General features: G+C 47.8%; 1 protein-coding gene across 1 annotated transcript in view; it reads right to left on the bottom strand.

Annotated features, from left to right (window-relative positions):
• Positions 1–253, bottom strand: part of GNAI1 (G protein subunit alpha i1) — a 47,165-nt gene extending 46,912 nt beyond the window's left edge. Inside the window, exon 1 of the mRNA XM_006274677.4 lies at positions 77–253. Coding sequence (XP_006274739.1) covers positions 77–194 — 118 coding nt within the window. The 5' untranslated portion in view covers positions 195–253. The remainder of the gene's footprint in view (positions 1–76) is intronic.
• Between the last annotated feature and the right edge of the window lie 16,102 nt (positions 254–16,355).

The raw sequence follows: 16,355 nt of genomic DNA on the forward strand, positions 1-16,355 counted from the left end.
GAGCCAGCCCGGACGGTCCCGCTGGCAGACGACCAGGGCGGGGCGGAGCGGCCCCACAGATCCGCGCGGGCCTCACCCAGCAGCAGCAGCTTGACCTCCCGCGCCGCCTTCTCGCCGTCCTCGCGCAGGTTGCGGTCGATCATCTTGCTCCGCTCCACCGCCGCCTTGTCCTCGGCGCTCAGCGTGCAGCCCATGGCCGCGCCGTCCGCGCTCCCCGCGCGACTCTACCTCTCCCTCTCCCTCTCCCTCTCCCCTGCCGCCGCCGCCGCCGCTGCAAGCACCTCCCCGCCCCGCCCCGGCCGGGCCCCCGCGCATGCGCGCGGCGCGGCGCCGCTCCAGAGAGGCGGAGCTCCAAGGCAGCGCGTCCCGCCCCCCCACGCCTGCGATTGGCCTGACATCACCGCGCGGACCGTTACAGGGACAGAAGTTCTGAAGGTTTGAACTGAAACGGCTCTGGCGCGGGGCGGTACCACTCGTGCTCGCTGGGAAGGGGCACGCCTGGACTGTACCAGTGTGTGGGGGGCGGGGAGGGAGCCTCCCTGGGAGAGGGGAGGGCCAGTCAGGAGCGCGGGGAAGCCCCGCCCCAGCGTTGCCAAGGGAACGATAATAACTCATGTTGCAAGTATGATCTGTGCCACACTCATAGCATGAATGTATTTGTGCCACACCCATATCACATGTGATATCTGTGCCACACTCATAAATCACACACAACTCGCCTCACAAGTACAATATTTGTGCCAGACTTGTGTCACAAGTACGATATTTGGGCCGGAAATTCAACCCAATTGCACTGTGTACAATCAATAATAATAAAAACATTTACCACATATGATGCTTTTTGAGGCAGTCCTTTGAAGCAGTATATGCCAACCTGAAGTCGCTCTCAGAGAATCTTAACTGACTTTTGGGCTTTTTTTTTTTTATTATTATTATTATTATCATTATTTGGGACTTGCTGTCAGCGCTACTTGATGACTTTTGTCTCAAAATAAAGAAAAAAAAATGCTTCCAGTTATCACTCACTCACTAGCAACTGGCAGGGAGCAACATAAAGTAAATAAGAAGATTTATTTGCATGCGTATTTATGTATGTTTTCAATGCAGGATGGTTTTTCAGCAAATACAATCATTTGGAGCTTCCAATACGATCATTTCGTATTCATGACCTGGCAGCGCTGAGCCCCGTCTGCACTGGGGCAGCTGGCGGTGTAGGGTGTAAGGGGGTGCTATGACTAGGGTGGCCATTCGTCCAGTTTTCTAGAGGACAGTCTGGTTTTCTCATCCCCTGTCCTCAATTGATATGAAACCGGACACTTTTATGTCCTCTATTTTTCACCGCTAGGTACCCCCCGCTGCTGACACTGCCGTGGCTGCCTGAGGGAGCTCCCCACTCCGCACCGCCAGACCCCCGCCACCTACAGCGCCTCCTGCAGGAGCTCGCCGTGCCCCCCCATCCTTGGGAGGTGTGTGACGTTCATGGTGGTGGGGACAGTCTGCGGTACTTCAATGGCCACCCTAGCTATGACCAAGCCCTGATGGCTGAGAAGCCCTGGGCTGCCCCTTCAGCCACTGCCGGATTTAGGCTTAAGCTACTTAAACTACATTTTAGGTCCTCACAATATGAGGGGCCTCTAAATACGGAAAAAAACCTGACTCGATATCAAGTTTTATAATAATCAGTTGCTAGATAAAGGAGATATGGGAAAATGACTCTCTAAATATGGACATTTTTGTTCTAATATGATAAAAATATACATACATTGGATTATTTTTATTGTATGGCGCCTCTTAAACTGGATATAGTTTAGGGCCTGTTATAAACAGCATGTTATTATCTGGCACTGCCTTCAGTGCACGAACCGCTTAGGTGCACAGCAGCGCCACTGCCCCTTCAGCACCACTGCCCCGTCCTCCACCTAATCCTGCTCCCCGGCCCCGCGCAGCTCCTGCCCCTGTCCCCTGTGCAGCTGCCCATTGCCCCTTTACCTGTGCCGAGGGCAGCGACAGGCAAGAAACCAACAAAGGACTGGGATTAGAAGCCTTGAAAAGGAGATAGTTTCACTCCTACTATTTCACCCCAACTTCAGGCTCCCCAAAGCCTTGAACTGACTGTTAAAAAAAAAAAAGTCAGCAGACAAAGCAGTGTTAGTTCCTTTGGGGGCTGCTAATACCCCAGTACTGACAGTGAGTTGTTTACCTTATGTAAATAAGCAACTTGTACATCAAATTCCCATGAGTGCGTATTCAGAATAACTCTGTTCGGAGTAACTGCATAGCCTCTGTCAGACTCCAGGCAACACATCATGTTTTTCCCACTTAAAGAAAAATATCCAAGGAAATTATATCTAAGTACCAGTAATACACCTTTTTCATGTTGAAATAAAGCACTCAAATCTAAGGAAATGCTAGCACATGCTTGCCTGTTCAACCTTAATCCCTCCCCCCCGGTGTATAAGCATTAGGTTATAGACTATAATTGCTTGATACCTACACTTTTTTTTTTCTGCAGATGCTTTGGCTCATCTGGCACAAAGAATAGTCTTGAAAAATGGAATTTAGATGACACAGGATGCTGTTTTACATCAAGAATGCCCTGAGCTTTGATTGTAGGACACTGCAACAGTGTTTTTTTTCAATATGCAATAATGTTCAGAGGTGTCCAACAATAGACATTATGCCAAAAAAGGATACACAAGAACAGGGGTGACCAACCTATGGCTCTGGAGCTACATGTGGCTCTTCAAAAGTTAATATGCATCTCCTTGAATCTTTGCACAAGCACATGGTGACCAACTTCCATTAAAACATCCACTTCTGCCCTACCCACACATCGTAAGCCACAATGCACTCCCTAACACCATACAACAAACTATGTCTTTAGTACAAAAAATCCAAAGGCCTCAAAAATGACAACATGTGACAGAAAGAGAACAGGAGAGACCAACAGCATTGCTAATACTGTAGATACCCGGAATGGCAGAGAATTTATCAGGTAATGTATCTAGATGATCCTCAGAAGTAGTCAGTGCCCCACCACAGAGGTAGGCAAACAAACAAACAAACAAACAAACAAACAAACAAACAAACAGTCATTACCAATATGACCAGGGGGGAAAAAAAATCCTGATGCCAAATCTGATTTGACTATGAACATATAAGCAAAATACAGCCCTTATATCTGAGAAGTGTTTCAATATCACTCCAGGTATCCATGTAGAACAGCCATGTCTAGTTAGGACAAGTCTTTGAGGGTACAAAAGAAAAAAATATCCAGAATGCAAGTTATATACTCTAAAGCCCTGAAGCTTTGTTGCGGTGCAACGTACAGTGCAACAAGAAGCCAAGCATATTAAAAGATTAGGAGGAAGACAGATGATCAAGGGAAAGAAACCTAATTCTACAAAACCAATTTGTTACTTGCACACTCAAATTGTGCAGCTCCTCATGATATAATCCAAAATTCCTGAATCCATCATCAGCTATAGATGAGGTCTGCCAGAGGGGGATTACTGGTGAGTTTTAAGGTGGCTGAGGAGTCCAATCTGTGCTCTGCAAGTTTTTTCACAGATACAACAAGTGGTACCTTGTGCAGTGCGGGGGGAACATAACCGGTGGCCAAGATGTTGTGTGTTTTCCTTCCTATTCTGCCATTTCTCAGATTCCTGAGCAAGATGATTCTTTTCAAAGTGGTCTGTAGCTTGATGTCTGGTGCAATGCTATTGAGATCTATTACCAGTCAGCACTTTTCAGTTTGTAGGTACATGCCACCCCTCTTACGGGATGCTTTTAGGGTGTCCTTGTAGTGCTTCCTCTGTCCTTCCTGGGTCCTCTTACCATAAGTAATTTGAGAGAAGAGAACTTGCTTTGGGAGACGAGTGTCAGCCATCTGTGCACAACAGCCAACCCAGCAGAGTTGGTGTTTCGTGATCTTTGCCTCGATGCTGGTTATGTTACCTGCAGAGAGGAAGCTGGCATTAGTGTAGTGGTCTTCCCATCTAATGCAAAGGATCTTCCTCAGGCAATGCTGATGCAACCATTCCAGACACTTAAGATGGCTTTGATATATTACCCATATCTCAGACCCATAGAAAAGTGTAGAGATAACCACTGCATTGTAGACCAAGATCTTAGCTTCTATCTGCAGATCTCAGTCAAAGACATGGTGAAGCAGCTTTCCAAAGGATACATTTGCACAGCAAACCCTATGTTCAATTTCTACATCAACACTGACTGACTGGGAGAGGTGACTGGCCAAGGTATGGGAAATGCTTGATGTTTTCCAGGGGTTCTCCACCAATGGTAATTTGTGGGGGGAGGGGGGCAGCTTGTGCTGTGGCAAGCAGATGGAGCACCTTGGTCTTCCCAATGACACATGCCCCTGGCGGCTAGGGGGGCACTGCGGCAGCAGGAGTGCAGCAGCAGGAGTGTGGCAGCAGTAAGCTGAAGAATTTTGGCGGTGGGTGCACCACTACGCTCAGGTGGTGCACGTGCACCGGTGTGCACCCCTACACGTCGCCCCTATCCCAGGCTGTGATAGGCACCTGAGAAAAGGTCAAGGATAGACTGCAGATGAGCCTCAGTGTACGTAAGGATAACACAGTCGTCAGCATAACGAAGACCGGTGATGCTGGTATTGGTAATTTTTGTTTGCTGTGGAAGTTCCACAGGTTGAAAAGCTGACCATCCACTCAATACTCAACCCCAGTTTTGAGAGGAAGACGGTAACAGGTGAGAATCAAAATCACAGCAAGATAGATGAAAAAAGCAGGTTGCGACGATGACACAGCCTTGCTTGACACCAGTACAAATGATAAATGGGTCTGTCTCTGATCCATTGCAAAGGACTATGGTGGTCATCCCGTCATGAGGCGGCCTAAGGATACTGATGAACTTCAGTGCATAATCAAACATAGACAGCACCTTCCATAAGCCTTTACTATTGATGAAGTCAAAGACCTCGGTTAGGCAAATGAATAAATTAAACAGCTCCTGGTGTTGCTCTCTACACTTCTCCTGGATCTGTTGTGCAACAAAAAATCATGTCAATGGTATCCCGAGATAGTCTAAAGCCACACTAGGATTCTGGAAGGACATCTTCGGCAAGGGGGAAGAGGCAATTCAGAAGGATGCGAGTAAGAATCTTCCCAGCAATGGAGAAAAGGGCAATGCCTTGGTAGTTCCCATACACTGACTTGTCCCCTTTCTTGAAGACAGTCACAATGTTGGCATTGTTTAAGTCAAGTGAAACTTCCTCGTTAACCCATATTTTGATGAGAAGTTGGTGAAATTTTTGTGCTAGTGCTGGTCCACCAGCTTGGAAGACCTCTGCAGTGATGCCATCTGGGCCTGGCACCTTATTGTTCTTGGTCTGAGTGATGGCACACCAGACTTTCTTGAAGCATGGATGCTCAGCAAGAGATTCTATTACTGGGTGTTGAGGGATGGATTTGATGGGCATAGATTTCACAGACATTAGGGCTGGAAGGGACCTCAGAAGATCATGGAGTTCAGCCCCCTGCCCCAGGGGCATGAAGTCAGCAGGGATCATAGGATCCCAGCAAGATAAACATCCAGATGTCTTTTGAAGGAATTCAGAGTGGGTGCTTGAACCACCTCCAGCGGCAATCTATTCCAAACATCTATACATGCATTAACTTGCTTTAATTAACGTGCATTATATTCAGTAAGCGTATGCAAAGCAGGCCATATTTGATTTGTATTTGGCCCAAATCCAGGGGACAGTTGATTCAGATTTGGCCTGAATTTGGGGGACAGCGATTCGATTAGTTGATTCAGATCTCTGTCCCAATTTGATTTGGCCAAATCTGAAGAGCTGATGCTGACTCTTCCTGAGTAAAATGCATTAGTCTTACTTCAATCCTGGGGAAACTCTTTGAGAAGATCATCAAGGAACACATCTGTGATGGGCCAGCAGCAGAGATGATGCTCGAGGGCAACCAGCACGGTTTCATTAGGGGCAGGTCGTGCCAGACCAACCCGATTGCCTTCTACGATCAGGTCACAAAAGCACTGGATGCAGGTGTCACGGTGGATGTAGTCTTTCTGAACTTCAGTAAGGCCTTTGACACTGTCAACCAACCCTATTCTCATCAAAAAACTAGGTGACTGCAGTACTGATGCCTACACAGTCAGATGGATTGCAAAGGGTAGTGGTGGACGAGTATTTTTCGTTTTTCGACCAGGAGGGAAGTGGGCAGTGGAGTCCCCCAGGGCTCGGTCTTTGGGCCCGCACTGTTCAATTTCTTTATTAGTGTCTTGGACGATGGGGTAAAAAGCAGCCTGTTTAGATTTGCTGATGATACCAAGATTTGGGGTAAGGTGGGCACGCTAGTAGGGAAGGACAGATTACAGCTGGACCTGGGCAGGTTACAGGGATGGCCTAATGAAAATAGGATGCGTTTCAATACTGGCAAGTGCAGGGTGCTTCCAGAAGTGCTTCTCGTCCACTTCCAGGTCCTCTGCCAAGCATGCTGGAACCCCCCACCCCGCACTTCTATGGGATGCTCCACCCCACCATCTCAGCATTCACGAGCCACCTGGTACCTTAAGGTATGCAGATTAAAGGGTCTCCTGTCAGCAGTGTCACAGCTAATGCCTGCCCAGTGTGGCAGAAGCTCCTGCCTGGGTCCATAGCTGACACTGCTCTCAGGCCAGGGCTCCAGGTGGGAGTTTCCACTGTGCTGGGAGGGCGGCAGTGTCAGCAGTGGCTTCCACAGCAGACTTTGCCACCTGGCTGCTGTCCAGGTCCACAGTGGATGCCACCACGTCAAGGGCTGATGCTGCTGGGAGGAAGCAGTCTCGCCTACCCACCCCTCCCAGCACCATGTGGAACCACCAGCCATTTTAGGCCAGATCCAGTGAGTTGGCAACCATCCATCCCAGTGCTGGATTGAATCTGTTGGTGGCCTGGATCTGGCCCATGGCAATATTTTGCCTACCCCTGTCTTAGTAGCTTGTCTTCGAACCTGTTCCAGTTCCATTTTGTTCATATTTATTTCATAGAAACCTAGATTTTTATATTTCTCCTTTTATCCAATAAATCCATGTGAAGGTCATGCTTTTAATATCCTACTAATCTCTAGCACAAAAATGTAGATAATGCTAATGTTGTGGTGTGGGCTACAGTTTTCCTACATTTTGCCTTATAAATGCAGTTGACTTCTGGCCTAGCGTCAGTTTTTTATGTTGCACATCTATAAGAAATATCCATTGCCATTAATATCACTATTCTGTGTTTTGTAATTACTATTTTTTTTTTTGTTATTTTTCTCCATTATAACCCAAAAGAATGCTGTGTCGTTTTTACTAAACAATGTCTCCATGGAGAGGTGTTTAGTCTCATGTGTGCCCTGTAATTTTCCATTTGCCTATGTGAAGTGCTTGTGCTCAAATATTTGCTCTGTGACACTTCATGCATCCCTTTCTTAGCACTGAGAATTCCTTTTGCAGAGGTGTAACAGGCAGCTCCATACCTAGGGAAGCCGTGATGCTCTGGGGAGTGCCCACTGTTGCTGTGCTAATTGCAGCAAGATGTTCAGCTGCTTCTGGGGCAGCAGCTAGTTTGGCACTGCCCCACAAAAGTGGTGCCTGGGGCCCCTGCTTTGGCTGCTCCCCTTCATTTACACTGCTGTCCTTTTGCTTTGGTCTGTTCTTGCTGTGTCTGCAGTCAAACCTGCCTTGTTTATGCTGTTGCTACAGGCTTCACTTTTTGTTCAGCCTGTGGTTGGCAACTTGTTATACCCGTGTGTGGTTGATAGCCATATCTCTTGTTTCTTACATGCATATTGCAATAGGTGCTGATGATTTATACGAGGCTTGTTCAACATATGGCCTGTGGGCTGCCATGCTGCCCGCCAAGCTGTTTTCTGAGGCCTGAGGTGCTGTGATGGGAAACAAAAGTAAACACTGTTTACTTTCATTCCCACCCCTTGTCCCTGCCCCAGCCCCTCAGCAGCTTTCTAATGGCTGCTGAAGGCCTGGGGAAGGGACAAGGTTCCCACACGCACCGCGTCAGCTTGACGTTGTTGATGTGGTGTGGCTCCTCCCCTCCCCCCTCATTTCACTGTGTCCCTTCCTAGCCCCGCCCCTCCCCTCCTCATTTACATGCAAGCCCTGCCCTGCGCTGGTCCCCACCGGCTGCGCAGGCTGGAGCAGGTCACAGTGCAGTGTACGGGCGGGTGCGGAGGGCGTGGATGCTGGCTCAGAAGGATGCTGCAGCCGGGCCCGGGGGAGATGCTGCTGCTATGGCTGTGGCTGTCGGGGTGGGAAGCAGGCACTGCTCCTGCCTCCCCGCATCCCCCTGCATCCACAGACATCGTGCTGGGGTTGGAGAGTCACAGACCCCGGGGATAACAAACACGGATGCATACAAACTCAGTATGAACACTCATATTTGTATCTACCCCTTATAGATACCAGCCCCTTATCTTCCTTTACCCACCACAAAAGAGTCCTGACCATATTCAACATTTTGGGGAATGAAACAAATGGATAATTCTGTATGCACTGCAGCTCACATCTCATAGAATGTGATCCACAGAAATTTCACAGGACTGCTAGGCAGCCAGCATAAAATTATGCTACGTGCCTGGAGAACACCTCAGAAAAAAGAGCATTTGATCCTACCAGCAATAATCTGTCTCTCACCAGACAAGGATGCAGTGCCCTTGACTACTAGTCAGAGAAACAATTTAAAATATATATTCCAAGATTTTTTGCAATGCGTGGCACATACATTTTCCAAGGCTGGAAATGTGGAGAACTCCAGTGGCTTGCAGTATTTTTCCTGTATTAACCTCCAAAGGCATTTCTAAGGTATCTGTAACAGGGGGGGCTGCTCCGGGCCGATCTCACTATGGCCTGCCCATCTGTTTCTGGGCTAACCACCTGCCTTCTCATCCGCCACGCCTTGTTGTTAATTAGTTCATTGATGCAATTAAGCGGGAGGCTGCCCATTTCCTGCCCAGATGCCAGGGGGTGCTATCTGCGGCTCTGGTCCTCCCCTACACCGCAGCCCAAGCCTCACAGATGGCATCCAGATGTTATCATATCACTGGCCCCCACACTGGGCCCCAGAATCCTTCTAATTGAACCCCACCTGGATTCCTCTCCTCAGGCGGTCTCATCCGCCTTCATAGTAGGCAGCAGAGCTCCCTGAACTGCTTCCCCTTCGGGTGTGGTCCCCCCTGGACCTTTGACACACTAGCCCTGGCCCACCTCCAGGCCAGTCAGGACCCTGGGCACACAGCTCTTGGGCGTTCGTGGTGGGCCCCCGGCCCTTTGACGCTTCCAGAAGGTCCTGGCCCCAGCATTGACCTGTCAGGGGAAGTTCAGACAGGTGTAAGTCTAAGGCCTTTTCTCTCTCTCCAGGGGCCCACCCTCCTGGCCCTCCAAACAAGGGGTAACCCACCCAGTTGTGGGGGATAAGGGTTAAGGCACCCCAACAGGGGGTATTCTCTTCTGTCCTACCAGTGAGTGGACATGGAAGACGACACGAGAACTGCATTAGAGAGACCAACTGGCAGCTTCGGCAACGGTGTCTCGAGGAAGGCTTCGGCTTTGGCTTCGATGACCCGCACATCACGACGAGAGACATGCTCAGTTGGGATGGGCTTCACCTGTCCCCCAAAGGTAAGGGTGTGTTCTCTTCTAGGTTGGCGGATCTCCTCTGGCGGGCTTTAAACTAGGTTCATCGGGGGGAGGGGATGATGAGGGTGGGGGAAGCTGTGGACCACCAAACCATGTGGCACCCACAAGGACAGCCCACCCTGAAGAAGGAGAACATTGGGAACCTGCAATCCATGGGGCGGCCAGCAGTACAGCACAGGTAAGCAATAAGCAGGTAAGCAAAAAGGGGCCCTTTGGTTACCAGGGGGCAACAAAGGCACCAGTCACAGGGCTCAAGTGCCTATACACTAATGCTAGGAGCATGGGGAACAAGCAGGATGAACTAGTGCTCCTGCTTGCAGAAAACACCTAGGACTTAGTAGGGCTAACAGAAACCTGGTGGGATTCTTCCCATGACTGGGCAGTACACATTGAGGGTTATAAGCTGTACAGAAAGTATAGAGTGGGAAAGAGAGGGGAAGGGGTTGCGCTCTATGTCAATGAGTGATATACATCAACCCTTATCAAAACAGAATTGGAGGAGGAGAAAGTAGAAGAATTGTGGGTTACATGGAGGTCAAGGAGAAAGGGATTTGGTGGTAGGGGTCTGCTACAGACCCCCACACTAAGGGGAAGAACTAGATTTGGGGCTCCTGAGGCAGCTCTCGGAGACCATAAAAACTAGGGAGGCAGAAGTTATGGGGGAACCTAAACTACCCAGACATCTGCTGGGAGACACAGACAGCAAAGTCCCACCATTCACGCAGGTTCCTATCCTGTGTACAGGACCTCCATCTGACGCAGGAGGTACATGGTCCCACTAGGGGGAATGCCTTGCTGGACCTGGTATTGGCAACAGGGGATGACACATGGTAGGAGACCTACAGATCGGTGGTCACCTGGGGGACAGTGATCACCAAATAATAAAATTCATCATAAGACGTCGAGTGGGTAAGGTAACTAGTAGGGTGAAAGTGCTAGACTTTAGGAAAGCTGGTTTCAATGAACTCAGGCGTTTAGTCAAGGACGCACTGCAGGGTAAGAGTTTTGAAGAGATGGGAGCACAGCGACTTGGACGAGGGAGTGAAGTGTACTCTCTCCAAGTTTGCAGATGACACAAAACTGTGGGGAGAAGTAGACACACCGGAGGGCAGGGAACAACTACAAGCAGACCTGGACAGGTTGGACATATGTGCGGAAAATAGAATGCAATTCAACAAGGAGAAATGCAAAGTGCTGCACCCAGGGAGGAAAAATGTCCAGCATACCTACTGCCTAGGAAATGACCTGCTTGGAGGCACGGAAGCGGAAAGGGACCTTGGAGTCCTAGTGGACTCCAAGATGAACATGAGTCGTCAGTGTGATGAAGTCATCAGAAAACCTAATGGCACTTTATCGTGCATCAGCAGATGCATGACGAACAGAACCAAGGAGGTGATACTTCCCCTCTATTAGGCGCTGGTTAGACCGCAGTTGGAGTACTGTGTGCAATTTTGCGCGCCGCACTTCAAGAGGGATGTGGATAACCTGGAGAGGGTCCAGAGAAGGGCCACTCGTATAGTTAAGGGCTTGCAGGCCAAGCCCTATGAGGAGAGACTGGGGCACCTGGACCTCTTCAGCCTCCGCAAGAGAAGGTTGAGAGGCGACCTTGTGGCTGCCTATAAGTTCATCATGGGGGCACAGAAGGGAATTGGTGAGTATTTATTCACCAAGACGCCCCTGGGGGTTACAAGAAATAATGGCCATAAGCTAGCAGAAAGCAGATTTAGACTGGACATTAGGAAGAACTTCTTCACAGTTTGAGTGGCCAAGGTCTGGAATGGGCTCCCAAGGGAGGTGGTGCTCTCCCCTACCCTGGGGGTCTTCAAGAGGAGGTTAGATAGGCATCTAGCTGGGGTCATCTAAGCCCAGCACTCTTTGCTGCCTATGCAGGGGGTCAGACTCGATGATCTATTGAGGTCCCTTCCTACCCTAACATCTATGAATCTATGAAACCCGCCTTTCACCAGGCTGGTAACTGGCTTGGTATTTCCTGGGGGCTCCCGCACCACTGAGAGCCCCACCAAACCACCCACTCTCAGCAGGGTGCAGTTTTAGGTCAGACCCAGGACCAGGAGCCTCCTGACCATCCCTACAGCTCCTCCCTTACCAGCAGCCCTCCAGCCAGGTGATTCTGTTGCCTCATCTCCAGCAGCAGAACTGCCTGTTTATATGGGCAGCCCTAGGTTCAAAATGGCTGCCCTCATCAGGCACCTGGCATCTGCCAGCTCCAGGCCCTTAAACTGGGAGGCACAAACAGTGCCCTGCCACAGTATCTCATTAATAGGGGGGGGGGGGAAGCCCATTAATAGGGTACTATAGAACCATGGCAAACTACTGTGCCATGTTTCAATATCAGTGTCAGTCACTTCTAAAAAGGTGAAGATTTCTGGAGGCAAAAGTCCCAGAGGACAGCAGAAGGGCAAACGTTGTTCCTATCTATGAAAGGGTAGGAACTTTTTTTTATGAAAGGGGAAAAAAAAAAAGACCCAGGGGATTATTGGCCAGTCATTCTAACTTTTATTCCTGGGACATTTCTGAACTGTAACCTGGGCGGTACTCCAAAATGTACCCCCTCTCCAATTGAAAGGATCAAAGCAGGTGCACAAGCGGTGTGGGAGGTGTAGGGACTCTCCTCCCCGGATAGAGCAGAGCCAAACCAGCAATGGGGACTTAACCATATACCTTTTAATGAGGGAACAATACTGGGAACATAACAGGCATAATCAGGGGGTATAGTGGACACCACAATGCCCCAAAGGGGCAGGACTCAACAAAGGATAGACACTTACAATGATTGACAAAAGACAAAGTTAACAAAATATAAAACACAAAGAGCAGAGCAAACAATACTGGTTGGGGAAATATAAAAAGGCACAAAATACAAAATGTCAAAGGACAAAGAAATATCGAGCCTAGGTATCTGGAAGGGGAGAAAGTGGGGAAAACACAATGGCCCCTTTCCACTGTAAAAGGTATTTTTCCTTGTTGGCTCACTCACCCCACGTCACCAAAGGTGGGATTTGAACTCAGATTTCCTATATGGTATGCAGAACCACTGCTATACAACCACCAGTGCTGGTACTGCTCCAAGCTGCTAGGGGTCTTGATCTTTCTGGAGCCCCGGCCTTATGTCAAGCTGCCTGGTCTCTGATTAGAGGAGCTGGAAGCTGAGCTGGGAACCCCTCAGGTCACTGCTCAAACCTTGCTGAAGCAGGAAGTCTCTCCTGCTGGCCACAGCCTCTCATAGGGGATCCTGGAGCCCAGCAGGAAGCCTCTGCTGCTGGCCACATGCTGTGCTGCTGAGGGTCCAACTGCTGCCTGCAGGTTCTGTTCTTTCAGGCTCTTCTGGGGCAACTGCTTCTGCCCCGCTGGCTCAGCTCTTTGAAGCTCTTTCCTTGTGGTCCCTCACTGGTCTCTTCCCTGAGTCAGCTGTGCTGCCCCTTTTATCCCCCTCCAGGCGACCCAAGGGGCCAATCAGGGAACATGAGGGTTGAGTCTCTGAGGCCTGATTGGTGGGGAAAGGGAATCCCAAGTCCTCCAATCATCTCTTACCCCTTCAAAACCCCTGGGCCAAATCATTACCAGATTGGTGAGGAAAGGGAATCCCAAGTCCTCCAATCATCTTTTGCCCTTTCAAAACCCTTGGGCTAAGTCACTACCAGCTAGCCGGTCACATGCAACAAATTGTTAAACAATACATTTGCAAGTATTTTGAAGATATTAAGGTAAATGTCAAGCTTTTTGCTTGCTCTCTCTCTCTCTCTCTCTCTATGCTAAGTTCTGCTTGTGAGAATTCAGAACTCAGAAGAATGAATGAATAAACAAACAAAACGCTAAACCCAAAAAAGTATGGCAGCCATTCAGAATTCTGAATGGCACCCTTCCTGTTGAAGCGATCCACTGAGCAGCTAAGAAGGAAGACATACAGGGCCAGCCAACAGGGATTCATCAAGAACAGCTTGAATCAAACTAGTCTAATTTCCTAATTTCCATAAAAACAGCCAACAGGAATTCATCAAGAACAGCTTGAATCAAACCAGTCTAATTTCATTCTTTTATCTATTAACTGGCTTAGTTGACAAACAGTATTCCTTGACTTGAGTAAATCTTTGATACTATAACATCACATAATTACAATGTCATTCAAGGTGTTGAAGAAGTATAGCATAGATTCAATAATCATAAAGAGAAATCAAAGACACAAACAGAAAATAGGAAATAACTGGTTAGGCAGCAGTATGGCAGAAGAGCATCTAGGGTTAATCAAGGGTCATACACTGCATATGAGACAACAATGTGATGCTGTTGCAAAAAAAATGAAAACAACTCTCATTCTCAGATGTATTAAAAGATGGTATCAGTTGTTCTTCCTGGCCACATGCAAAGGAAGAAAGGGGTGGGGGTTGGGGGGGGGCGGAGAAAATTTTGCTGGCTGTTTTGTTTCAACGCTGTTTCGATTTGTTTTGAGCTTGAAACAGCAAAATCAAAAAGGAAACAAAAGGCTTCAAAAGAGCCTTGAAATGAAATGAGGGTAGTTGAAACATTTCAAAAGTTTTGAAATGTTTCAAGTTTCAAAGCTGGGCTTGCTTGTAGCTAAAAAGAAACTAAGGAGAGGGAGGGGGAAGAGGGGGGGGAAGGACTGCTCTGATAGTGACGTGTGTAGCTGGGCAGTGACTGTGATCCTTCCCTGAGGCTCCTTCCAATGCCAGCACTCCGGGGGAGGGACAGAAAAACAGCATAAAAAGCATTGCTTGAACTGAGCTTTCTCTGTGCCTTCACACTTACAAGTGACAAAAGTTTTGCTCTGAACAGTTTGAGGTGCTGCTTCCCAGAAACCCCTGCACCTATCTCCTTGAAAGTTGTCAGACTTCATGACCTCAGAAGGGCTAACACGCCTGCAGTTTCACCCCGCTGTGCCTTAACACACACACATATGACACAAGTTTTGCTTTCAAGAATTTGAGGTGCAGGTTCCCAGAAACCCCTGCACCTATCTCCTTAAAACTTGGCAGGCTTCATGGCCTCAGAAGGAGCTACCATCCCTGCAAGCTTCATCCAAATCAGGCAGGAAATGACAGTTATAGGCAGTTTCGTCCTTCCCCATTATAGCCTATGGGTGAAACGTTGAAACAGCATTGAAATAGCAAAACAGTTTCAACAAAATGAAATGGAATAGTGCTTTTGAAATTAAATGAAACACTGTCCTATTGAAATGGAAGTTGAAGTGAAACAGTGCTATTTCACAGTGCCCTACTTTAAAGCCCCTCAGGCTGAGGAGGGGCTATAATCTGGGTCATCTACTTCTGGGCAGCTGCCCTATCTAGGCTATTGGGCTAAGCACTAGAAGGGTTGCTGTCCTCTCTCAGGAGCAAACAGCTGCTAGTAATGCTTTTCCTCCTGCCAAACGTTTCAGGGACCTACACAGAATTACACAGGCAGTATAGGATCAAACTAGTGCTCAAGTGGCCACAGTGGATTGCTTCTGAGCATGCTTAGATAGGCAAACTCGCTGGAAAAACAAAGCACCTAACATTTTGAGTCATTAAAGAACCATTACATTTAACAATTTTACAGATCTGCAACAGATCCCCATAATGAACTTGCTGCCAAATATATTTACAAATATCCCTAAAACACTTCTCTTTTTATTGGGAAAAAAGGAATTTGAGTCATTTAAGTAGTAGAAAGGTAAGAAACCAAATTAAGGAAGCCAGTAAGAGACTAATATATTAATCTATTTTTTTTAATACACAAATCCAATAAAATATTCTTGATTTAATGAATTAGATTGTGAATTTTCTCTCCTATAAGAGTCTTTGGTTTTCATGTATCCTAGAAAGCAAAGTATGAACATTTTCCAAAACAATGATATTGCACTTGTTTTTACAAAAATTGGAGATGTGATTGAATATAACTAAAATTCTAGCAATAGCCTTCACCTTTCTAGGTAAGAGAATTCCTTGCTTAACAGCAATAAATACCAATGAACAAGTAGCAGTTGCAACTATTACGTGTTCATAGCCAAAGTAGCCAATTTTGCTGTATGGGTATGCTGATCTGAATCCTGATCCTGTATTCTGTTATTGGCTTCAGTCAGAACAGTCAAGGTCATAGCACTAAATGTTTCTCCTAAATCAGGTATCAGCAATGTTTTTTGGTAGTGCGCCAAAAACACCTGCAACCTCAACTTGTAACTTGTTGATATGCCAGACGGTGGGGGAACTGCGAGGGGCCCGATCCTCCTTGTGGCAGCACAGCCCTGGCCCCTTCCCTGCTGTCCACCCCAAGGCTTATGTGCCAAACAAGAAGCCTTCATGTGCCATCCTCTGGCACACATGTCTAGGGTTGCCTACCCCTGTCCTAGATGAATATCAACTAGTAAGCATTCAACAGACCAAAGGAAGTCTTTTGCTGTGGTTATAATGCTCACATACAGTCTTCCTTTTCAAATATGTTGCAGCTTTACAGGTTTAGTCATGCCAGGTGCTGAACATTTTGGTCTCAATCCACTAAAACAGTTAAATCTGTGCTAAGGGGCAATTTTTACACATTTTCCGGGAGATGTGTGTGTGGTCACTTGAATTAGTGAACCACACTAATTAAAAGTGCCCAGTCATCATGTGTATCAGCATCCCTGTACTGAAAAAATAGCAGCAGGACACTTTGAACTAAAGCTTATTTGA

This window comes from Alligator mississippiensis, chromosome 4 (genome assembly GCF_030867095.1).
Source record: "Alligator mississippiensis isolate rAllMis1 chromosome 4, rAllMis1, whole genome shotgun sequence".
NCBI lineage: Eukaryota > Metazoa > Chordata > Crocodylia > Alligatoridae > Alligator > Alligator mississippiensis.